Source organism: Zalophus californianus, chromosome 7, assembly GCF_009762305.2.
Source record: "Zalophus californianus isolate mZalCal1 chromosome 7, mZalCal1.pri.v2, whole genome shotgun sequence".
Classification (NCBI taxonomy): domain Eukaryota; kingdom Metazoa; phylum Chordata; class Mammalia; order Carnivora; family Otariidae; genus Zalophus; species Zalophus californianus.
The window spans coordinates 40,107,079-40,132,213 of record NC_045601.1 but is presented as its reverse complement, the minus strand read 5'-3'; the positions used below and the strand labels follow the sequence as shown (position 1 = coordinate 40,132,213).

At 33.9% G+C, this 25,135-nt stretch overlaps 1 protein-coding gene across 1 annotated transcript in view; it reads right to left on the bottom strand.

The window, feature by feature from the left end:
- TRDN (triadin) overlaps positions 1 to 25,135 on the bottom strand; it is a 360,457-nt gene that overhangs the window by 127,651 nt on the left and 207,671 nt on the right. Inside the window, exons 13-19 of the mRNA XM_027601775.1 lie at positions 22,305 to 22,358; positions 18,215 to 18,244; positions 9,052 to 9,081; positions 8,310 to 8,327; positions 4,898 to 4,930; positions 4,752 to 4,778; positions 2,423 to 2,449 (exon numbers count right to left, since the gene is read on the bottom strand). Of these exons, the coding sequence (XP_027457576.1) occupies positions 2,423 to 2,449; positions 4,752 to 4,778; positions 4,898 to 4,930; positions 8,310 to 8,327; positions 9,052 to 9,081; positions 18,215 to 18,244; positions 22,305 to 22,358 (219 nt within the window). The remainder of the gene's footprint in view (positions 1 to 2,422; positions 2,450 to 4,751; positions 4,779 to 4,897; positions 4,931 to 8,309; positions 8,328 to 9,051; positions 9,082 to 18,214; positions 18,245 to 22,304; positions 22,359 to 25,135) is intronic.

Below are 25,135 nucleotides of genomic sequence, written 5' to 3'. Positions count from 1 at the left end.
CCTGGTCACTGAAGTGTCTTTGGGGGAAAAAAAGGGTACCATGTGGTCAAATATATTTGCTAATCGTCTACTACATGCCCTCTAGAAGATTCATCAAGGAGAATGTTAAGTATCTGAAATGACCTAAGGCTTAAAAATCTGCTTGTTTTGTCCTGTTCCTAAGTCATAATATCAACTCTTATGTTGCTATCCATCAGGTGGGAAAGCAGGTACAGTGGACTGCAGAGAAGGGAATTGGGTGTGTTGAGGCATTTTTGTACATCCTATGATAAAGGAATTTGTGTTGACTTGCAGAAATTGAAATCTAGGTTTGGCATACCTGCTTGGTCCAAGGCAGTCTTCCTCCATCCACATAATCTCTGACACATAACTTTGTATATAGGGGTATTAAGTGCCCCTCCATAGTACTACATCATTGAACCTGAAAGATTTCCTTTTTCTTCCAGTTCATGGTACCACGATAACTACCACCCTGAACTGGTACAGTTCCTGAGTATGTCTGTGTCCTCCAGTATTTTTCCTACAGTAATTTTGGTTTCCTCAGAATCTAGAAGAAACGGTTCCACACCACCAACTTAATTGACATTCTAGTTATTTCCTTGAATGAGTGCTAATGCCAAATTACCTTTTATTTTTTTCCACAGACTGTCAATCTTACCTCTCCTCTTTAATTCAATACCGTGAAATTGTATCACCCAAGTATTTATCTTAATTAAGCTATACATCTCACTCTCATTTGCTCTCATAATTTAAGATAATGTAAAAGAATATCCTAAATGTTTCGGTTATATAAACAAAAGTATGTGCACCATACCATATGGGTGATTTTAAGAATTTTCAAGAGTATTTTTAATGATATGCAATCTTCACATTAGGCAATAACTTTATAAGTGACCACTATATATTGAAGATGTGTAAAAATTCTCTGATTTATGGTTTCAAGATTGAAAAGTAATTCTTAGTTGAAGAAATGGACGGTCATGTTGTTAATAGAGAATTTAAACAATTTATGAATTATCTCTAATTTTTTTATTGAGAGATAATGCCCACGTTAAGTCTAAATCTCTCAACCAGATGGAGAGTTGAGTATTAATTCTTTTGAAACTTTTATAATGGGTCTAAGATGCTTTAACAACTTAATTTGCTAATTTCCTGAAAAAGATACTGATCTCTTCAAAACTTGATTGGATAGTGTGCTTCATAGATAGCAGATCTTACAGAGTTGTTTTACTGCAAATCAACATTTTTATCTATATGTCACATTTTTCTAGGAAGAAAATGTTCATTTTTAGCATAATCTTCAATCTAAAGTTCTCTACCAGTGCTGCAAAATTATGTTTTGTTTTATATATTTTCTTGATTATGCACTTCTACAGACTAAGTATTAGCATACTGAAGATTCCATAATAAAGAGTCCCAATCAGCTTTACATTCAACTAAAAATTTTCATGAAAATATAAATGGAATTTTAGATTCATGTTACACCTCTCAATCAAAGTCTATAATGTCTATGTAAACACTTCCAACTGGTAATTTTTTAAAAGACATTCCCACCAAGTTACTCAAAATTATATTTTCTAATTTTTCTCTGATATATCCACCAATGATATACTCTTATCTCAAAATCCTGGCACTAAGTAAAATATGCAATTCTTTTATATATTAGTACCATCATTAATAACCTATGCAGCTCCAAACCAGATGAAAAAATATAATCATATTTACATCATGCATAAGACAGATTTGACCATAAACCTCAGAGAAGCTAAAAGTATATTTTTTTCTAAAATCAAAAACATGCCATTATGCCTAAAATAATTTTCATTAGTGACCATCTGCTAGGTATTTCATCTAATTGAGAAAAACCATCAAAGAAACCAGCATTTGTCCCGAAGCATACTGTCAAAGCTAATATTGATGCAAATGCCATGGTATGAGTTATCAGTCAATATTCATAATCCGAAGATATAAACCTTGAAAGGAAATTATAACATTACACGAGCAGTAGTTAAAATTGTTGGGGGCTTCATTTCATTAAAGACACCATGGCTTTCACTGGTAGACAAATTATCTTGCCTACTGGTTTGGTCAAGTGATTAATTATTAGGAAAATGAAGTCTGATGTGTTTAAGAAACTGAAGAGATCATTTATTCTGCAAGTTAAGAAACAAAAATACAAACTACTCAAAAAGGAGTTATGATGTGGACAAATTAACATTTGCAAATGAAAATAAATTTTAAGAAGAATAAATTCACAGAAAAGGTTGAATAATTACATATATTATTTCAACACAACAAATATTAATAGCAAGAAACATTTGGTAAGCCAGCCTCAAAAATTAGCATTAGCCTTGTCTATAACAAAAATTAGTAAGCTGCTGAAATACGCTCTTTTCGTTTTTTTAAGTTTTATTCAACATACTTGCTTTTACTTGTTTTTCACTTGGAGCTGTTAAAGACAAGAAACAATAAAGTCTAAATTAATTACAAGTCCACTGTCTTTCTCTAAAATAGTATAAGGTTATTTAATATTTTTTAAAGACTGTATTATAACCTTGATCTAAGAAGGAAAACCAAAGATCTGAGAAGAAAATACAACACTGTGCCATTTTCTTTTGTATACTATAAATATGCACCATGAACCACAGATTTTTTTTACATTTATATATCTTCTCTCAACACAGAATGCTCATTCACAACTTACTCCTTTTGTTTGCCTTTTAAATTAGCTAAGAATACGATTTTTTTTATATACAAGCCAAGGCATTTTCCTTAAAGTGGTATGAAAAGAAAGAAGTGGATTGATAAATTATCCAATGGTTTCGATTGTTAAAACACAACTAATTACTGCCAAGCGCTACACTGCAATCATACCCTGAAATGAACAGATAACAATTTCAAGCAATTTAAGTTTTGTATTTTGTCAGGTTTAATATTAGACAATAATGATTAGCTATTAATATTCTTGAAACTGATTATATCCATAGTCATTCTGCATGTTTCTCCATGTTTATATGTTTCTATGCTATATATTTTATTTTAGTTTTCTGCACATGTGCATAAATGAGAATATGTGTTTGGCCCACTCCCGAATGTTACTCACAAATGAACAAATACTCTGTTCTCTGTAAGGTGGACAAAAGCATTCCTTCCCAAAGGATAAATAATATCAATGTTAATGTGAAATGGTGAAATGTGAGCATTTCATCTTGGAAATTATTTAAAAGTCATTCCCATTTAAATTTTTTTTAAATGTGGTTATTCTATTTGGTGTTTCTGCTTTCATTCAAGAAACCATTATCAAGGGGCGCCTGGGTGGCTCAGTTGTTAAGCGTCTGCCTTTGGTTCAGGTCATTATCCTAGGGTCCTGGGATCGAGCCCCACATCGAGCCCCACATCGAGCCCCACATCGAGCCCTGCATCGGGCTCCCTGCTCAGCGGGGAGCCTGCTTCTCCCTCTCTCGCTTCCCCTGCTTGTGTTCCCTTTCTCGCTGTGTCTCTCACTGTTAAATAAAAAAAAAAAAACAAAACCATTATCAAGTGCCTACCGTGTGCCTGCCTTTATAATAGGCACTCTAATTTCTGACTATTTAAAATGGAAAAAGGTAAGGTATTGTGATTAAAACAGTATAATAAGTGCTATTATAAAGGAAAGAGGATGATGCTATGGGAACTAGTTGGAGGAATAACTAAATGGATTGAGTTGTCTGAGGAAGTTTTATAAACTTAGAAGAAGAATAAGAAATGTAGCTTTGAACCTGTGGTTTGCTCTCGTCTGTGGTGGTGGGGGTGGGAAATAGTAGAGCTATATTTGTATGGTTGGTTATTTACATAACACTGAGTATATGTAATTTCCATTTAAATACAATAAAATGGGAAGGGCAACTAGTGGACATTATATGAATCTATGACTGCCTATACACATACACACAAACATACACACACGAAAACGCAGTGAAGTTCTTCGAGGAGAAATTTGAAGGCAAAATCAACACGTAATATTTTAAAATGAAGTCAGTAAAATAAGTTTTAGAAACGTGCATTTGTTTTCATTTGAAACAACTAATAGGACAGACTAAATGCTAGAAACCTGTAAGAAAACCATTTGGTATTCGTACCAACTGCATTTTTAGGTGTGTTTGTTTGCATGTGTGTTTTACCGATTGTCTGATTCTCAATTCAATTTTCCCCCATTAGAATGTAAATATATTGAGGGCAAAATCTACCTCTACTTCCATTGCAGCTCCCCTGAGTACTCAAGAAATGTCATTAAGTAACATTTTGAATAGGGAGAGAATATTTGCTGAATTAAATATTCCATATTTTAGAAGTAAAGCAATATTGGATGCTTTTACAGAAAGTGTTTTTTATTCTTATTTTGTTTTGTTTTTGTTATTTTACACTCAACAGTACTTCTCAAACACTGCTTTGACAGAGTCACTGGGGATCTTAGGAAGTTATGGATTCTGATTCGGTGGGTCCAGGCTGGAGTAGAGACAAAGCATTTCTTACAACCTAATGCTGCTGGTTTACAGAACACTCATTGGGTAGCAAGAGTGTAACATATTCTGGCTTCTGTTTTCTAAAACTGCACTGATGTTAACTCTATGTCAAGAACTTGAAATAAAGACCGTGATATGAGATTTCCTGCTCTCTCCTGGCATGGCCCTTACCATCTGTCTCCGAGGCTGCAGCATTAATAAACACTGGACATCAGGTAGAAAGAACCCAGAAACATCAGTCTAACTCACCTGAATGTTCCTTCTTTGATGACTTTGCTGTATCAAACAAGAAAAGAAAAAAGTCAACATTCTAAGCCATTCTATTGGGATTCAGTATTCAACTGCAAATTAAATAATAAAATGAAAGGAAGATAGAGGAATTTAAAAACAGTCACCTGGTTCCACATGTTTTTCTTTCTTTTCCTGTTCTGAAACATATTATTATTGTTGTTATTATTATTATTCCAATTTTATATGTCACAATTTAATTGTTTTAACACAAATATATATGTGCTAAAGTTGGACTGCAGCAACTAATAAATAAACTAATAAAACTAATAAATCTTTCCTTCTCTTTCCCTGACTGAGTTCCCTCACAGAATAGCATACAAATATTCTATGTAAGAGGAACTAAAATTTTTCATGGATAATAAACCAAAAAATAAATAGAGTCTATAAAGAATGGAAAATAATTAATTTGCTATTGTATTAGATCAACATGAAAGAAATTTGGGATAAAAAATGAACCAAAGGATAATTATTACAGCTGTTTTAAAATAATTTTCAGATAAGGATGGACAGATTTCATAGGGACTTCCTCTTTGAAGGTGAAATCTGCTTATATTGAAAAGTTATTTGTTTAGCTAAGACAAAGGCTTTGCTGAGGCAAACTGAAAACATTAAAATAGATTGAATTTTCAGTGGAAAGCAAAACACACTTCCCTTGTTTTTAGGGCAAATGCTCCTTATAGAGTCCTTATTAGATAGTATTTCTTTTTAAGAACCCATTTTTGTCAATATTGTATGAGACAAAGCATTATTCTGGCCTCAAGAGTAAGATGACACTTGCGTTATAATAAGAATTAATTTTATACAAAGTTCAAGTACTAATTTTATACTAAGTGCTATTGTCTGCAATTCCTATTTTTTATTTGGCCTTGACAAGCTTGTCAAATTAAATTAAAAGAAGATTTTCAAGAAATGTTTTAACATAGGTACATTATTATTGGATTTTTTTAAAGAAAGGTATGGTGAGATTATTTTAAAGTTTCATTCAACGAATATATTTTGGAGACTAGAAGATGTTTATGCTGAAAGAGTTCTAAGAACTGTATTTTAGAAACATAGAGGGCCATCAAATCTTCTACAGTCACGAGTCTCACACGTGTTCAATTTTGTTTATCAAGAGCGTCGTCATGTAAGAATATCAAGCAGTTTATCCAATCACAAGAAGCATTCAGGCAGTAAAACAAATTAAAACAATGACTTGACCAAGTGTCACAAGTCAAAAAGAAGACACTTAGGTGACTTAGCTAAAATTAAACACAGTGAGAACATTACCGAAAGTTGCTTGAAAAACATGGAATAATTAAAACGTGTTGCTTAATTTATTGCTGAGCTGAAGCACCATTCATGTAACATTTCTAAGAAATTGCAAAGTGATGACAGTTGGAAAAATACTAGAAGTCGATCTGGGTATGAATCAAAACTGAATTCCAGCTATATGTGATATTACAAAGCTAAAATAAGGACCTTCCAATCACATCAGAAAGCCATCATATAAACAAGAAAATACCTGTGCTAATTTGGAACGATGTGAAGAAAAAGGCTGTTGAGAGCACTTATGACATAGGATAATTCGGGATGTAATTATTGAATTATCTTTAATAAATATAAATTAAGGCACCCTTTAATTCAACAGGGACTGCCAAATCACATCTATGATTGATTTTCTTTACTTTTTATTTTGAAAAAATTATAGTTCACAAAAATTTTCAAAAATATTTATATGAAGATTTCATGTACTCTTTACCCTGTTTCTCCACCATGATTTATTTTAAACTTAAAAAAGAACAACTTCTTAATTGTGATAATTAGAAAAATGAAGCAAAATAAGAATATAGGGATGGAGATGTATAATTGAATGAAGCAATCCTAAAAACAAAAAATACAAATCAAACAAATTCAAAGATATAACAATAACAACAATAAAAGCAAGTTTAGGGGCATCTGGGTGACTGAGTCAGTTGAGCATCCCACTCTTGATTTCAGCTCAGGTCATGATCTTGTGGGTTGTGGGATCCAGCCCCAAGTCATCCCTCAGGGGGGAATCTGTTTCCCCTCTCTCTCTCCCTCTGCCCCTGGCATGTGTGCTCTCTCTCTCCCTCTCAAATAAATAAATAAATCTTTTAAAAAAAAAGCAACTCTAGATGAAAAACCGGAAGTTAATTTAAAAAGAATTATTCATTGTTTAGAGGAAAATTATTTTTCTTTTCCCTATTACTGTCACAATCCACTGAACTTCTCAGTGAGGGAAGCAGTTAGGATGTAAATGAATGCCTGGGAAGGCATTTTTTCTTAAATGAAGTATACCAGTGCTCCGAAGATTGCCAAGGAGATGCAGTGTGTCTGTGAGATCTTTTAAATTATATAGCCTGCAATAAAATGAGGGCCTTAAGATTATATATATATATATATATATATATATATATATATATATAATTTAACAACATTTTTCGCATCTCTGGTTGTCCTCCATTTTCCTGCTGGCGCAATGGTTTATAAAGTGTTTCTGTATCCATGAGCCAGGGCTCATCAACAGCTGTGCACACACATAAATCTGAAACTGAAGGAACACATACTTCTGTATAGATAGATTGCTCCCCCTGGCTGAGTTTTACTATAATTTCATGATTCATCCTACAGAATATTTTAGAGCATTTTTATGACATAGAATGCCTCAGGGTCCTAACCTTTTGCAGGACCAAAACATACATAAAATTTTCAAAAAGTGCTTTATATTTTAAAACAGATGTTTTGTTTTTGTTTTTGTTTTTTTAATATCACTGGGATCCTTAAAAGCTCTGCATTTCTGGGAATGTGATGATTTTTAATGGCTGATTGAGTAGGGTTAAGTTAGGGGTTTTTTGTTTCCATTTGTTCAACATATCCTAATTTCTTCAGAGGAGAGCATGTTTTTGCAAAAGATACAACCTCAAGGCATCTAGCTTTACTGTTAGCAAACAGCTTTAACACAATGTTAAAACAACAGTGGATGCTGCCTAAGGTATGGATTCCAAGCAATGCTATTACACAGAACTCATACTACTTATAGGGGGGAAATCACATTAAGAATGAAATGTCACATATCATATGAACATGCCAAAATATTTATGGATTACAAGAAGAAAGGTAATGGGAATGTGGTTATGAAACCAGCCTGAAAAAGAACTTTTTTTCTTCTTTAAGGACCGAGAACAAACCAGATTACAGAGACTAAATTTACATTAACAGTTTTGGTTAATGAAATGAAGTTGTATTTTTAGTTATGAGGCTGTGGGTAATATTATTAGACAATTGTATGAATTTGGAAAATGACTTTAAGAATGACTGCCATGGTTTTCAGTCCCTCTGACCCTCAGGTTGTGTAGTTTTTCATTCTAACAAAAAACAACAAGTAAAGTTCACATGCATAAAATATAAAAAAGAGATATTCAAAACTGCAAGTCTAAGTATACTAGCAGGCCAATAGTAGTTGTAAAGAGGAAAAAACATATACACAAATATACTTTGCATGCATTTCCTTACTTTTTCCCTTGGGGTGTTCTGTTGAAAAAAATGAAAAGAAACAAATAAAAAAACAATTGCTCTTATGCTCTTAAAACCTTCAAAGATAAAATTACTCCCCTAACATGTTGACTAGACTGTAATTTTTCCATCCCCTCCCCCCATTCTCTCTCCTCAAATTTCAGCGTTGCTCTGAGGTGTTGCCAATTACTACTGTAGGTGTGTCCATAATTTGAGTGCAAAACATTGACAATGAATCAACCCAGGATTACACTGTTTAATCAATTTCAATGATTTATAGCTTGTAGTCTTCTTAAACACAGGTGAACACATAATCACATATAAGCAAATACAAAAGAAACAGGTATCCTTGCCAGATGAGTTATGATTCTATTCAAGACTTAAGGGAATGATTCAGTTCCTAATTGATGCTGGTGTATCCAAGATTAATTGAAATCATTCTTTCTAGTAGAATAAACGCTTGGTACTGAACATTGTTCAGTTTCTTGTCAATCAAACATTTCTTTGAAAACAATTCTTGTGAAAGGTAAATATATGCAGTATTTATTTTTTGTTTTACCAGATATATCCCATAGCAATATTGTCAGTAAAGACTTGACTCTTTCCTTCATATTCTCTCTCTCTCTCTTTCTTTCTCTCCCCTATCCTTATATAGTTTTTTTCTTCTATAATAATCCTTCAAGAAGAAATGCAATTTGGGATTCATCAGATATAAGACAGAAAAGGAAAATATTTCCAATACCTTCTACAGGTGTTTTTGTTTTCTTAGAATCTGAAAACACAAAAATAAATTATTGATAAAGCAGATATCATAAATCAACAACTGATTAGTTTACAATAGAATGCCAAATACTCTGAAATAATCTTCAATAAAGTGGACTGATCGCATAACGTATTTCTAGAATATGGGGCTTAAGGAGAAGTTACTCTGTTTTTGAGAAGATGAGTATTAGAGTGAGGCAGTACATAAGACATTTTCTGAAATAGAAAGACTACAAAAAAGGACAGAGATGAGGGGCACCTGGGTGGTTCAGATGGTTAAGCATCTGCCTTCGGCTCAGGTCATGATCCCAGGGTCCTGGGATCGAGCCCCACATCGGGCTCCTGGCTCTGTGGGGAGCCTGCTTCTCCTTCTCCCTTTGCCTCTCTCCCTGCTCATGCTCTCTCTCTCTGTATCTCTGTGTCTTAAATGAATAAATAAAATCTTTAAAAAAAAAAAAGGACAGAGATGAAAGAAAATATCCACATACAGTTTGCACTGAGATTACATTGTGCCTATCAAAGCTAATGACCTTATAATAGAAAGAGTGGCTCAAGCTGAGCCAGTATATGCTCTGCTTCCATAAAGATGGGCTGAAGCCTGTGAATTTAGTCTGTGGTTTCTTCATTTGTTCAATCTAAAGCCACCCAGATCACCTGCTTTGCACTCCCTGAATAATCAATAGATTTACAATACAAATGCTCAATCATTTCTATTGTAATGGGAAAAAAAACAGGTTGATGTTGGCTCAAAGGTTACTGATGAATATATTATATTTAGTAGCTGCTATGGAGTAATGTGTGTTCAGTGGTCAGCAGACATCTATTTTGCTTTTAGTCTTTTGGGTATTCAGCTTAGATCTGAAAATTTTATGATTTTTTTAGTATTTGGATCATGCAACTTTCTGTTCCTATCACTGGAAAATAAAATGAGAGGTTTCTGACTTCATTTTAGAATAGAGGCATCTGAAGTTTCTACTCAGAAATATTTTATTTATCTTTTGTGGTTTTTCCTTTACGTCTTCTGTAACTTCACTTTAAAATTTTCTGGATATTACTGAAGTTATAATTGTAATAATGAACTATAAATTGATCATTGCAAAAGGTAGATAAACTGTCTTCTGGCTGATAATTATATGCTTGGCAGATTTGTCTGCCTCACAGGGAAGCGATTGATACCATAATTTTACTTTCATAGTGAAGTAAAAGAGCTAAAATGTTTGAAGATGACAATGGGAGTTTATTCACAAAAAGCAATTAGGTGGTCAACTGAGTTGTTTTATGAAAAAAGGATTACCAATGATAGTAATAGTGAGGTAGAAGTAAAAACTCACTTCCATAGAAATAGAAGCTAGAAACACATTTTAGAAAGTAACTTGAGAAAGAATCTTGAGAAAGTCATAAAAATGAGCATGCTTTTTGATATAGTAAGTCCACTACTAGAAATCCAAAGAGAAAAATGCTAAATTATCATAAATATATATATATATATATATATAGGAAGAAGTTTTTTTCATGACATTGATTTACATGTCTAAATAATGAAAATATTAAACAGTACCTTCTGAACAGGAGTGGAACTATTAAAGAATTCATAGACATCCACATAACGGAAAAATACAGTCATTCAAGTGATATTTTTGCAACATCCTCTTTGTGAATTTCTAATTTCTCTGTAATAGGGGTATGTTGCATGTGTAAGGGAAAAGCAAACCTTATTTTGAAAAATAATAAATCTTTGGAACAAAACATTTACTTATTCACTAAACATCTATTAAACATTATTATGTCCAGCACGGCACAGTAAAAAGAATATTAAACTAGATTTCTCTTAATATCCTTCTTGCCCTCTCAAAAATATTTTTCTTGATATTTAGTTTCTCATCTGGAACTATAACTGAGTAGGCTAAATTTGCTATCTAAAATGTGCTTTGCAAGCAATTTCTCATTCCTTTCCTTCATGAGTAATTACCCTAAATAGATAAGCAAGTAATTCAAATATATAGAAAGATATTATATAAAACAATTTCAGATAAGAATATGATAAATATCCTCTTATTCATATGCCTAAAAATTAATTAACAATGCAGACATGAATTCTTATAGCACAACAGCTGCAACAATGAAGTGGAAAGCTCAATGATCTTTGTAAGTTCTCAGTTCACTTGGCTCCAGTACACTGGAGGAAGATTTCTGCCCACCCAAAAGGTCATGTGACTCTCACCGACCCTAGTGTACAGCCAATATGGAAAACACAGGAAGATTATGACGAGCACATGGTCATTCAGGAATACAACTGAAGACTGGGCAGACTGATGGGACAGACAGGATAAAATGTGGCCGGTAAGGAGAAGACTATTTCCACCCCCACACCTCTATTCTCTGACTAGATGCTGGCGTGGGGTAGATATGGAAAGCTGAATACAAAATGTGCATCTGTGAAATGTCTGTTGTTTAAATCTGCTTTCCTTCTCATTCATAATAAGAATTGTAGAATAGGAATGCCTGGGTGGCTCCGTCGGTTAAGCCCGTCTGCCTTCGGCTCAGGTCATGATCCCAGGGTCCTGGGATGGAGCCCCACATTGGGCTCCTTGCTCAGCGGGAAGCCTGCTTCTCCATCTCCCTCTGCCTGCTGCTCTGCCTACTTGTGCTCTCTCTCTGTCATTTAAATATTTAAATAAAAGATTTAAAGAAAAAAAAAGGAATTTGTAATATAATGTACCAGGTATCAATTGCATTGAAATGAAAGAATAAAAAAATGTGAAGTCCAGGATCAGGTAAAGTATAGAGCTTATTGAGATAAAGTAAAACATTTCATGAAGAAGAAATGTAAAAAAATAACAAGCCATGATCTCAACAAGTAGGTTTTAGAAATTCAATACATGTTTTCTAAAAACGGGAGCTATAGTGAAATTAACTTAAAATGTCACTATAAAATCATGTCTTTGGGTGGGAGTCAACAGAGCAGCAGACTTACACAAGTAAAATACCCGAGCAACAAAAAACATAATGCTTAGAACTGCAAGATCACATACTGACCCTGAAAAGCTATTAGTACCAGCCATTTATACTCAGGCTATTAAACTTCATTATACCCTCTCAGCACTTTGCTGAAATGGCTTAAAAATATTATAAAGGCTTACTCAGTGAATATACTTCCTTAAAGACCATATGTCCAATAATCTGAACAACAGTCCTTTATTAAGAACATCAAAGCTCACAGCAGCTGTGATTTAGAAGAAGTGATGTGTTTGCAATCTGTTCAACTCATCATTCACTCATCTTTAGCAATGCACACTAGTTTCCCTCATCCAGGGGGATATGTTCCAAGACCCCCAGTGGATGCCTGAAACCAAACCTGTATATACTATGTTTTTTCCTATACATGCATACCTAAGATAAAGTTTAATTTATAAATTAGGCACAGAAAGAGATTAGTAATAATAATGAAATAGAAAAATTATAACAATATACTGTAATAAAAGTCATGTGAATAAGGTATCTCTCAAAATATCTTACTGTACTGTATCCACCCTTCTTGTGATGATGTGAAATGATAAAAAGCCCGTGTGATGAGATAAAGTGAGGTGAATGATGTAGGCATTATGACTAATGTTAGGCTACTATAGACCTTCTAACCACGTGTCAGAAGGAGGGACATTTGCTTCCAGGTGGTGGTTGACCTCGGGTCACTGAAGCTGCCAAAAATGAAACTGTGGATAAAGAGGGACTACTGTATCAGGTATTATAGTCAGAAGTGATGCCAGAGAAAAATGAAATACCAGTTGCATGGAAAGGAAAAAATAACCCTCTGGTAGTCTGATAATGCAGGTGATAAAGTACTCTGTTTCCGTGTATAACTTGCCCCATTGACATCTTTATTCAGTTACAATAACAGATATTTTGCTTTGTTTTTCAGCATAATTTCTCTTCAGACCTCAATTCTGAAGTCCTAATTTACACATGCATTCAACTTACTTGATCTTGTTTTAGCTATAGTAAATGATAAATCTAATCTGGCTCATTCTCAATGGAACTATATACTTCAGAAGTTAAACTGTGTGCAAAACTCAAAGGCTTTCCAGCCCCTAGGAATTTATATGTGAAGCTAAGTTTAAATGAATGGATCTACCTACTCTGCTAGTATAACTCAAGTAGCAGCTAGTGATCAAAATACACCTATGATGAAATTGTCATTATTTGGCTATGATTTCTCAGACCTAAAAAGCTCCCTGGAATATAACTTCCAATAATAATAACAATAATAATAATAATAAATTCTTCCTTGCCTGTGATGTGGAAAATTGAGTACCTACTCATATTTCTTGTGGATATTATATTGATCTTAAGAGTCCTAGATATTACTGATTCATTCAGAGAATAAATATTTGTTAAGCAATGTGCAAACTGAGGAAATGTGTTAGTCCCAATAGGGGATAAAGCTGAAGTAGACATGGTCCCTTTAATCAAAACTTTTAAAGTCAATTAAAGTAGAAGGAAAATGAATACCAGCAATATAAGTACAAGGTGGCAAAAAATAAGCAATGGTGGGGAGGTATAGATAAATTCTGATGGGAGATTATAAATGAAAAAGAAAGTATATTTAACTGAGAGGGTCAGACAGATATCTTAGAGGAAAGAGAATTTTTCCTGAGCCCTAAAAACATTAAATATCCATAGAAGGAAAAGGAAGCGATAAGCTCTATTATGATAACAGCAGGAAAAAAGGCAAGACAGCAAGTTGTATGTGTAAAATTGAGAATGGCTTGATACGGATGAAGTATGTGATATATACAGGAAGAAAGTAGGTAGAAGTATAAGGTAAAGGCTCCACCATGGTGCCATGGTGGCCGGGCACATATCCATATAGACCCTGTGGGGGCCAAGTTTTAAATCATAGCTAATGTGAGTCTCAGCAGAATGCCTTTTGATCCTTCTGGAACATAGGAGGATGGGAGGCTGTCATGAGACAGCCTCTTATCACCTCCTGAGTTCTCTTGCCTAGAACACTTTGGAATAGAGTTGCAGACCATGAAACCATTTGGCTGTAGTCTAGAATTGGCTCCTCAACACTGAAATGTCCCTAACTTGTTTTGCGTTATCTGACCTCTTTTCTTTGGGTGTCATTGTTTTTTGGTGTGTAGGATAAGAACCATGAAGTGTTGGCACCTTCAGCTACTCTTGCTTTTACTGACCATGGAGGTAAGGAATTGTCTCTAGCTCAAAAGGGCTCATTGTATCTTGACTGGTGGAATTAGTCACGCCTTGGCTTTGTCTTTGCCTAGATGTGTACGTGACAGGGGGTCAGGAAACAGACTGGTGACTTGGATTATAGGTTAAGGCCTGTAGATTATATTCTGTGGTTGGTGTGGAGCCGCTGAATATTTTAAATAGGTAACAACATGAAAAGTTTTATGAAGTCAGTTAGTGAAAATATTATAGGCATGATTATATATGTAGGTTAGAGATTCTCAAACTTTTTCATCTCAGGTATCCTTTCGATCCTTTACAATTTTAAAAGACCCTGAACAGCATTTATTTATGCAGTTTTTATCCAGAGGAAAATTTAAAATATAAATTTGCTTATGCATTTATTAAAAAAAGAATAAACCTGTTACATGTTAACATAAGTAATATATTTTTATGACAAATATATTTTCCAATACAGAAAAAAATGGTGAGATGAGTGACTCTGTGAATCTCATTAATGTCTAGCTTAATGAGAAGACAGTTGGATTTGCATATCTGCTTAAGTATTCAATCTGTTGCAATATTGCAAATTATGTAGCCTCTGGAAAACTCCAGTGCACGCTCATGGGAGGATGACAATGAACCAGGAAAACGATGACTTCATATTTTTATAAAAATAGTTTTGACCTTGAAGAACCACTGACAGGGTCTCAGAGACCCCCCAGGAGTCCTTGACCGCATTTTGAGAACATCTGATTTCAGAGATCGTTGCCCTAGTTAATATGAGAAGTTAGAAAGCCAGTGTGAGGACACAAACAGCAATGTGAGGTGAGAGCTAGAGGACCGGGAGCTGTGAATGAAGATTAGCCTTTCTAATTATTTTAGGAAAGATTAAACAAAAGAGAGTTCAGCCAATTAAAAATTCTAGAAGACTAAATGCCAGGGGCAAAGAGGTTGAAGCTTACACCAGAATTTGTGTCTCTGTGTCTACAAAGAGAGTGGGGTAATTACATAAGAAGATACAGAGAAAAAGCACATCTTGTAGAGAAAAATACAATTTGATGGGACTTTGACTTTGAAACTAATGGAAAGTAAGAAAGAATGTGTGTTAACAGATGATGAGTAAAGTGTCTATAAGGGGGAGAAAGAGTGGCATACCGGGGAAATTTCAGTGGAAAAAGGCTTATAAGAGGACCCCAGATGAACAGTCAAAAATGTCCCTCCACTTAAGCTAAGATAGGATTGCTCTGATGCTAAAACTCCAAAGAACAGTAAAATTGATGGGCAAAGCTCAGTGGAGCCCAAGGTCTCTTGTTAAGGTTTCTGAGAGACTTGGGACATAGAAGATAAGCTCTTAACATGAAATGCAAATCTTCGGAGTTCACTATTCAAGAAGCCCTTTGCCCCCTGGTGCACAGATCATCTTTGATAATAAGGAAACTGGTATGTACTTTTGTTTCTGCATTTTAAAGTTTGCTAACAAAAGAACTTCCCAGGGCGTTCTAGTTAAGCCTTAAAACCCTCCTGATTTTCTTCTTCTCCAAGAAAGTAGTTAACCATCAATACCTTTGAACTATACCCCCAAGAGTTTGAATGTGAATAGAAATAAACTTTGTATAAAAGAAAAGGTTGAAAATCCAAATTGTATGCAGTAATTTGTATTAAACATGCTTCATTTGGATAGACATATTTCCAATAGAGGCAGGAAAACTCTATGGAGAAGATTTCTACAATCTTATTGAGATTATAGAAAATAAGAAACAAGAGCCAAGACCCTTATGTCCGTATACCTCTCTGCTCTGCTTAACAGGAGAAAGGGAAATAGAAACTCATGAAACAAAATCAAATGACTGCCTAGAATAGCTGGACATTGAGTGTGTTCTCCTTTATATGCTGGAAACAACGAAAATTATTCTAGATAGCTGTCTTTGTTTCTTAAACAGCATAATCTTCACAACTACAAACTTTTTCCAAATAAGAGATAAAAGGTAATCTATGAAACTCTTTTGAAATAATAATATAATAATAATAATAATAATACATAGGGGCATATGTTTTATATATTTTACAGCTGGGGGTGGACACTGGATCTCTTGACTCTCCATGGCAAAGCTCCGCCCAAGCTCTCCAAGCTCTTCCAAATATTGCATATTGGTTATAAACAATTTCTCAGAAAAGAAAAAGAAAATGAGGCATCTAATCCAGGAAAAATAGAACAAAAAACCCTGGAAACATAGCAATGAGAAAAAAAAATGATACAAAGCCTAAAGCGATGCAGTTTGTAATTTGACTATTGTTTCATATACCCCAAAGTCTTTTAATACTTTGGTTTGAATACGAATGAATGGAAGAATAACTGTTCATATTACTCATTTTCCTAAATCAAATGGTAAATTGTTCTTTATTCCTAAGAAGGAATGGTGGGAAAAGATTAACATTTTTGAGGACTGTCTATATCAAAAACTGTGCTGAGGACTTACTACCTCTTTTTTCTTGTAACATCTCTGTATCCTCACCACAGTGTTGATCATGTAAATGACATAATTTCCAGAATACACCTAAAGATTTGTTATGCGTACACGGGGACATAAACACACTAACGTGTCTTAGTTGGCCTTATTATGATACCATGGTTTTGTTCTCTCTAAACAAATAATGGCTTCCTAAAATATTTTTTTCTGTCTTCTATCTATGGATTCTCAGATTCCTGTTTAATAGAAGCAGAATGTGATTCCCAAACTGCTATGTTTATGTAAAATTCTGATGATACTAAATATAAAATATAACGCTTTCTATTTTTTCAGGTTATATGAACACTAATTAGAATATTATTGTCATTTTCAAAGTTAGAAATGATTGCTTATATCTTCATACTATTTTTACTAAGAAAATAAGCCTAGAATAATAAATAGTGGTAATATCTAGACCCTGTCTAAATATTGTCAGGGTACATAAGAAACATCTCTCTAAATAGAATCACAGTGACTAAGATGGTCTTAATATTCCCCTTAGCTTGACTAAATTTTAGACAAGTGTCTTCCTGATTATAGGCCCTCAACCTCCCTTGTATTAGTACATTTACTTTAGAAAACTTGCAACTGTAAATTCCTTCTCTGTTCTTTTGAAATATAAATCTACAACCAGAAATATCTTTCTCAGGATCTAGGAGACATCCTTTTGAAATGTAATCATCAAAGGATATAGTGTTCCTATATCGCAGTCCCTATGGGAGGGTAGGAGACTAACTTCAATAAGCAGCAATTAGTAAACATAGATGGCCTAATCACAATGACCATCGCCCCACACCCCAACCGCCCAGTGTTCTCCAGTACCTTTCCACTAGCTCATCTCAGAGCTTTAAAAGTCTCAGGCTTTCTGTTTCACCGGTGTTGGATTTCAACTTCTATTGCAATGGACTTGAGCCCTACTGCAATCGTCTTCAATAAAGTCTTTCTTACCTGTTAAATTCCCCTGGGTGCAAGTTTTCTCTGACAGCAAGGAATATTTTACTCTATCTCAGGACATTCTGACAAAAGGAGGTGGTGTGCAGGGGATGGACTATGGCTTATTTGCTGTTTGCAACTTAATAGAACAAAGTAGCATCAGTTGCTGGTCAATGTCAGAGATATAAGTAGTTAATAGTGTAAAATAGTCTATATTTTTCACATTTTTGAAATGTGATAAAACTTCTAATGGAATGGAACTTCTGGGATTTTGAGAGGTTATGTTCTATCCCCTATATCTTGAGAAAGACGAGATTTAAAATTGTTTTTTTTTAAAGCAGTGCACCCTTTTATATGAAGTAAGACAGAAAAATACATTAATGAGAAATGTCTGCATAATATAGATCCAGTTATCCAAAGGAAACACAGGCGAGATGGCAAGCAAAACCCAAATCCGGATTTTGGTTAATTGTTTACACAAAAGGGATAGTGGAATTTTTGCATTAAAAATACCTTCCTTCTTTTCATCTTTTTTAGCTGCTGCTGAAATAAAATAAATAAAATAGTGTTAAAACATACTAAGTGATCATTCTTCAGAATACTCTTGGGAATATGAGACTGTATTCCATGTATTTATAAATTGAGTGGTTATCTATGCACAAATTAATCCATCCAACTTCCGCAATATGAGAACAACCTGAAAATATTATTTTATGTGAAGGTTTTTTCAAAGCTCAGATATAAGCATAAGACCAAAAAAAAAAGAATTAAAAATATATTGTTACATAGACAAGAAGTCAAATAAATAAGTATAGTATATGTTTAGTATAAGTTCATTTTAAGTTTGAAATTGTTACATCTGAGAAAACCACAAACACTTCTAGAAGAATATGACTAGATTTATGCTAAAAATGGAGGTATTATTTCATAAATTATCTGTGCCTAGCTACTAAGAAATTATGCACCAGTTTATTATATGCATTTGTTATAGTAGTGTTTAAAATGTTTTAAAAAAAACACAAAAAACAAAAAATAAAATGTCCCATTTCAGCAAGGGGCAATGACAAATCCACCCTCCTTTTAGCAAATGTATATCATCTTTACACAGAGAAAAGGCACAGCATGCTTTAATCACCTTTGAATTCTTTCTCTGTGGTAGAATTCATCTAATCCTGGATCATGAATCTAAATCTGGATACAAGTTGTAATTTATGTGTATTACCAGAAACATTTGGGGGAGGTACTAAGTCTGCTTGAGATTGCTCCAAGCAAGATGACCCTTGGTTCTGCATAAAGTTCATTCAGGAGACAAACCCACTCCAAGAAGTCTTAGGCCACATAAATTGTATCAAAGATTGTGCACATCCCCTTCAGGTAATCCTGCCTGAGTGAATTAGAATTTCCCGGACCACTTAGACCCAACATCTAGAACTACTTTGGGTGTTTAGTCTGTGCTACAATTACCAAAGCACTTTCATGTGCATCTTCTCACTGGGGCTTCACCTAGCCCCAACTATGTTCTTACTGGCTACAGAAAATTCACTGCCTAGATGACCCTCCATCTGCTCAACATAAACCGGCCCAGAAATGAATCCTCACCTCCTCCCTTAAGCTAGTTCCTTTCCCTGGGACTTAGTTTGACAATTTTGTCAAATCATCCTATTTACCCAGTCTCAAAAGCTCAGTACCATTTTAAATTTTCCTTTGTTTCATTCTGTATATTCTATCAAATATTATTTCTTCAAAATGTCCATCTTAGTTGCATTTTTTTCCCAAGTCATTGACACCATCATAGCTGAGGTTGTCTCATATCTTGATAATGACAATAGCCTGTCATAATTATCACTATTTATTTAAGTTGTCTACATTAGTAATGCTTTTTTTCTCTGCCAGTTTATTCTTTAGTCCTGCACCAAGCCCAAGTAAAGTCATCCTTCATCCATGAGGAATCCTTCAATGCCCAACTCTTATTAAAAATCATTTTGTCTTAACTAGTATGACATTTATTATCTCTACAGTTCAATTCAGTACTACATGATTTTCTACTTATGTTATTATTTAGATTTCTTATGTCTCCAAATTATAATCTATAGTATAAAGTAATTTATTTCATACTCTTCTCCATCTCAAAACTATTAAGTTTTTTTTAAATTTTTAAACACACTGCAAGTATCGTTATCAATTTTGTCATTTTATACGCCAAAATATCAGGCTTTGCTACAGCAATACTGCTAATGGTGTTCAAGCTCTGTCTCCTAATGAAGTACATGCAAATATTAATTATTTCTATTCATTATTTAATTATGTGGCCGTGCTATTATAAAATCTAAGAAAGATCCATGGAAGATGTGCACAGCTCAGGTGACATTTATCCCTGCTTGATGTGTCATTGCCATTTTCGTGAACAGCCCCAAACTCTTGCCTTGTGTACTATGTTTAATCAACACGTTCATATAATTTCCTTAAAAGAATGGTTCTAACAAGTCTAACAAGACTTTGAAACTCTAGGGTATTAATGACTCAACACTAAATTTTTGATTCCAAAAGAATAATTTCTGAGGCTGCCTTGTCCAGCCTAGTTGGAATGTAAAAATGAAGAGCCCCTGGCCCAAGCTCAAATTTGAAGCAAGTTTCCAGATATCTCTGCTATTTCCTCCTCTTGAATTCCCCTGATATGACACTGAAGTAACATTAAACTCCTGCCTCAAGTCATAGTTCCACACCACTAAAGCTCTCAGAAGCCTCAATCAAAGCAGAAGTGTCTTAGGGCAAATGTGTTTGTGTGTGTGTGTGTGTGTGTGTGTGTGTGTGTGTTTATGAGAACTTATATTCATTAACCACAATGATTCTTTGAACTGGTAGCCATTTGCTTGAGGAAATGATTCTGAGTTGCATTTTCATGAATAAAATCCCAAAAGTGATAATAATATTTGTTCTGCCTTTCTACAGCCCATAATACTCGTTATACTCTCCTAAAGAAGAATCTGTTTTCTTTAACAACCTGATGATTAAATGAAAATTAAAAATTGGTATCACAGCTCCTAATCACCTGAGTATATGCATTGCTTGTACATAGCATCATTGGGTGAAATGGAACGCAGCCAACCCATTTTACAATATTTAATATGATGATTCTGCACATGGTTGAGTCCAGGTTAAATGCAACCATGTTATATGTTATATGCCGAGGAGTCTGCTACAAGGGCCTTCTGCCCAGTAACAAATGTAACAGCATCTAAATGTATGTCTTTTATCACTAGATATTGTATAATATACCATAGGAAATAGAGCAAAGATTCTATTAGGGGAGGAGTGGGGGAGATGGGTTAAATAGGTGGTGGGGATTAGGAGTGCACTCGTCATGGTAAGCACTGGGTGTTGTATAGAAGTGTTGAATCACTGTATTATACACTTGAAACTAATATAACACTAACCCTGTGTGTTAACTAACTGGAATTAAAATAAAAACTTAAAAACCCGAAAAAATTTCCTCTATTAAATATTTTGCCTTTTATTCCCTAAGTGTGATTTGTAAAGTTTTCATAGATGACAAAGTTCAGAACACTCTGTCCTTCCCTTATATTTTCATCAAATTACTTTTCATGGTTTGAGGTTAAGGGTCCTATAAATCATATTCCATTCTGTTCACTTGGAGACACACAGGAGTTAGGATAGCTTTCTCAAAGGATGTGATTTCAGGTGCTCTCCCTACTTGTGCTCTCTCTCTCTTTGTCAAATAAATAAATAAAATCTTAAAAAAATAAAAAATAACTTTATAGGAAAATTATTTTAAATAAGTACTTTTCCCAAACTGATGACCAAAAGAATCAATATTTTGGGGTGCCTGGGTAGCTCGTCAGTTAAGCATCCAACTCTTGGTTTCAGCTCAGGTCATGATCTCAGGGTCCCGGGATAGAGCCCTGAGTTGAGCTCCACAATCAGTGGGGAGTCTGCTTGAGTTTGTCTCTCTCCCGCTCCCTATGCCCCTCCCTCTTGTTCTCTCTCTCTCTCTTTCTCTAAAATAAAATTTAAAAAAATAAATAAAATAACCAATCAATATTTTTCTAAAGTTCTCTTAAAGGAAACCACTTTTGATGACCCAAAGATATTAGGAAGTGATGAAACTGATTTTCTCAGATGGCTTATACAAACGAGGGTGATTTCTTTGTAATCATATCTGGAAATTAATTTGTGCAGTCTTAATATAGATGAAATAATATTAATTTAATAACAGTCCAACTGATTTTTCTAATATGACACAAATTGCAAGGTATAACTGAAAACATTGGAAAAAATGTATATTATTTATATATCTCTATCAATCTATCTATCATCTATCAATCTATCTCTGGCTTTTTTTTTTTAGAAATATAAGTGAAAGCTCAATGACTGAAACTTGGAGTCAACATACTAATTCTTGGGTCCTTCATGGTTCTTCCAACTACTAAAAAATAAATACTCGAAATGTGTATGTAATGCAACAGTATTTTCTGTAATAACCCAGCAGATGGTGCTATTCTGCAATAAACAGCTTTTGCTTTTGTCAGTAAAGTGCCATGTACTTTTCTTATAAAAAAAGAAATAGAAGTGTTTTATTGCTTACCTTGTGCCACAACTTTTATAGTTCCTTTTTTGGTTTCAGGAGCTTTCCCTGGATCTTATAAAGAAAAAAGATAAGTTACCATGAAGTACCATTTCAGAAAGTTATATAACCCCCCAAAACAGGGGAGATTAGAAAATCAAAAAACAAACATAAAAACATTGCCCTTGGCACTCAGAATTTTTGTTAAGAAAGGTGCACAATTGTTAGAGGGATCACTAAGAAATTAGGTTTATTGAGACAAAAAAAACAAAGTTTCTCAAAACTGCTTGCCTTACTTTTAACTGACCCTGGAGCACTTTGCATTTGTTGGGCACCTGAATTTGAAAATCTCAGAATTCTTTGTAAATTATTTCTGTATTATCAGACTTCTGAAATGGATGGAACATTTAGATATAAATAAAGTGGCTCATAGAGGCTCATTGAGGGACTAATAGAATAAAGTCCAGGACAACCAATATCCAGCTCCAGTCCTTGATTCAAGATATCATTCCCTGTCCTGCCTTAGTGTGGTCCTGGGCAGCAGTATGCGTCGTGAGAGAATGAGAAAACTTCACTTTTGAATCTTTCTTCCCTCTTGTCTTAGGGTTTTTGTTTTTATTTTTTCAGAATTTTGTCTTTAAAGAAACAGGACACAAAAACACAGATGACATATATTTAAATGTATTATTTAATTAATTAGCATGAAAAATAAAGGGGAAATAAAGATTTCAAAAAGCAATGCTTATTTCCCATTTCACTAAATGATGGTTCATGATTATCTTCAGTAAGCTTTCAATAATTAAATTATCATTTAATAATATGGGAAGGAAGATTTGGTCATTTGTTATAGATGTTGACCTTTATTCATTCATTCATCACATATTGATATGGGACCTATTATCTGTATACACTAAGCTATGTGTAAATGTAGTAGCTTATACACATATATACTCAATCTTATGTTTAATTATCATCAAATGTTGATTACAGCTTATTTAATATTACACTTTTAGAGTTATAAAATAAGATTGCATCAGAATAATTTGCAAAGAATCAAAATTTCCATGTTTTTTAGGCAAACAAAAGAGATTTTATTTCTAACTCATCCTTACCTCTTGTTGGTGAGTTAATCATTCATTTATATCATTACAAGGATTATGAAAATGCCAATTTTTCATTCTACTTTTTACAAAAGAAATATTATTTGATTCACATGTGATTTTTATTATTACCCTATTTATTATTCAGAGAAAATATTTTTTGCCAAAATTAAGTTGATTTCATTTTACCTCTGATCTCTTTATTATTTTTTTTTTCTGGAGGAAAAATCCATGCCAGCTATATGCTAGTGCTATCTTTGTCACACCCAGAATAAACAGCTTCAATAATTAGTCAAGATTTATATACAGATATTGGAAGTTTTAACTAATGTATTTCTCAGTATTGCTCTAGCCCTATACCTACATGACTAGCATCTAGTAGTCACTTAATAAATATTGGTAAATGAGAAATTAAATGAAAGGATGAAAGGATAGGTCTAAAAGATCACCAGAAGTACCCTAGACTGCTACGGTGGTGTTTCATTCTTTAAGGATCTCGATGTATCAGAGAATTGTAAATTAGTTCCTGATTTTTAAAAAAAAGATTTAAAATTGCAGTCAGTATAGTACCTTAGAATTTTAACAGCTGTTTTCCTATCTTCTCTCTCTTCTTTATGTTCTCTTAGATCATGGCTCCTAAAATGATCCCTCCACAATGAAGATTCTACCTCACCACCCAGAACACTCAACTGTGAATTAGGAGGAACTTTCTTAGGGCCTTATTACTTCTCCCGTTGATCATTCAGTTACTCTGTCAGATGCTTTCTCCTTCAGTGATGGGTGGTCAGATCATGCCCCTGAATATTCAGCACTTTCCATTTGAGTATCCTGACAGGTGACAGACTTATCTCTCAAGAGTCACATCTTCATTAACCCTACCCATTATCTGTTTGGCTGTGTGCATGTTGAGTGGGCATGTTTTAAGGACTCATACTCTATGGACTCTTTTTTCTGCTATGTCATGGCTCTCCACCCCTCCACCTCCCCCAAATCCACCCATCCACTAATGCACAGTGATAAATTCTAGATAATGTTCCCAGGTAAAATGTGTTATTTTAAAGGGGTCATTCTACAGACAGCGTCCCCCCACAAAGAATGACTTTAATGAAGCTAATTCTCAACTCTGTAGCAGTAAAATATTATTTGTCTTTCATAATTCCATCTACTCTTTCTCTGATCTCAAGCTTTTAAGTAAAAATTAACAGTTTAAAACCAAATGCTTTCCAACAAGTCTGCCAACTTGCGTTCACCCAACATCAGTCTCAAATCTATTGAGGACCTATGAAGAGGTAAGGAGATTTGATATCTGCTGTGTACAACATTTCAGTTTTCAAAACTACAAGGCTTTAAGGAAGGAGTTAACTCTGAGACCATAAATGAACAGCATTAAGGCCACATCAAAAATTGCAGAAGAGTGAAAATACATCAAATCCATATAAATTCTTATTATGAATAATTGTTCTGTCTTTTATTACTGCCAACTACAAAAGAAACTAACTTTTTATTACGAAAAATTTTAAATATCTATAAAACTAAAGAAGAAAGTATCATGATCTGCATGTACTTAACACCCATTTAATAATTATCAAGTGATGGCCAGTCTTATTTTTCTCTGTATTACCCACTACCTCCTCTACTTGCTTCCCAAATGAAAATTTTATTATGGCAAATGCAAATGATTTTATTGTTCCCAAGATTTTATTTGATAATTTTTATAGTTACATTTTTGAGATCAAATAGAATGATTTAAAT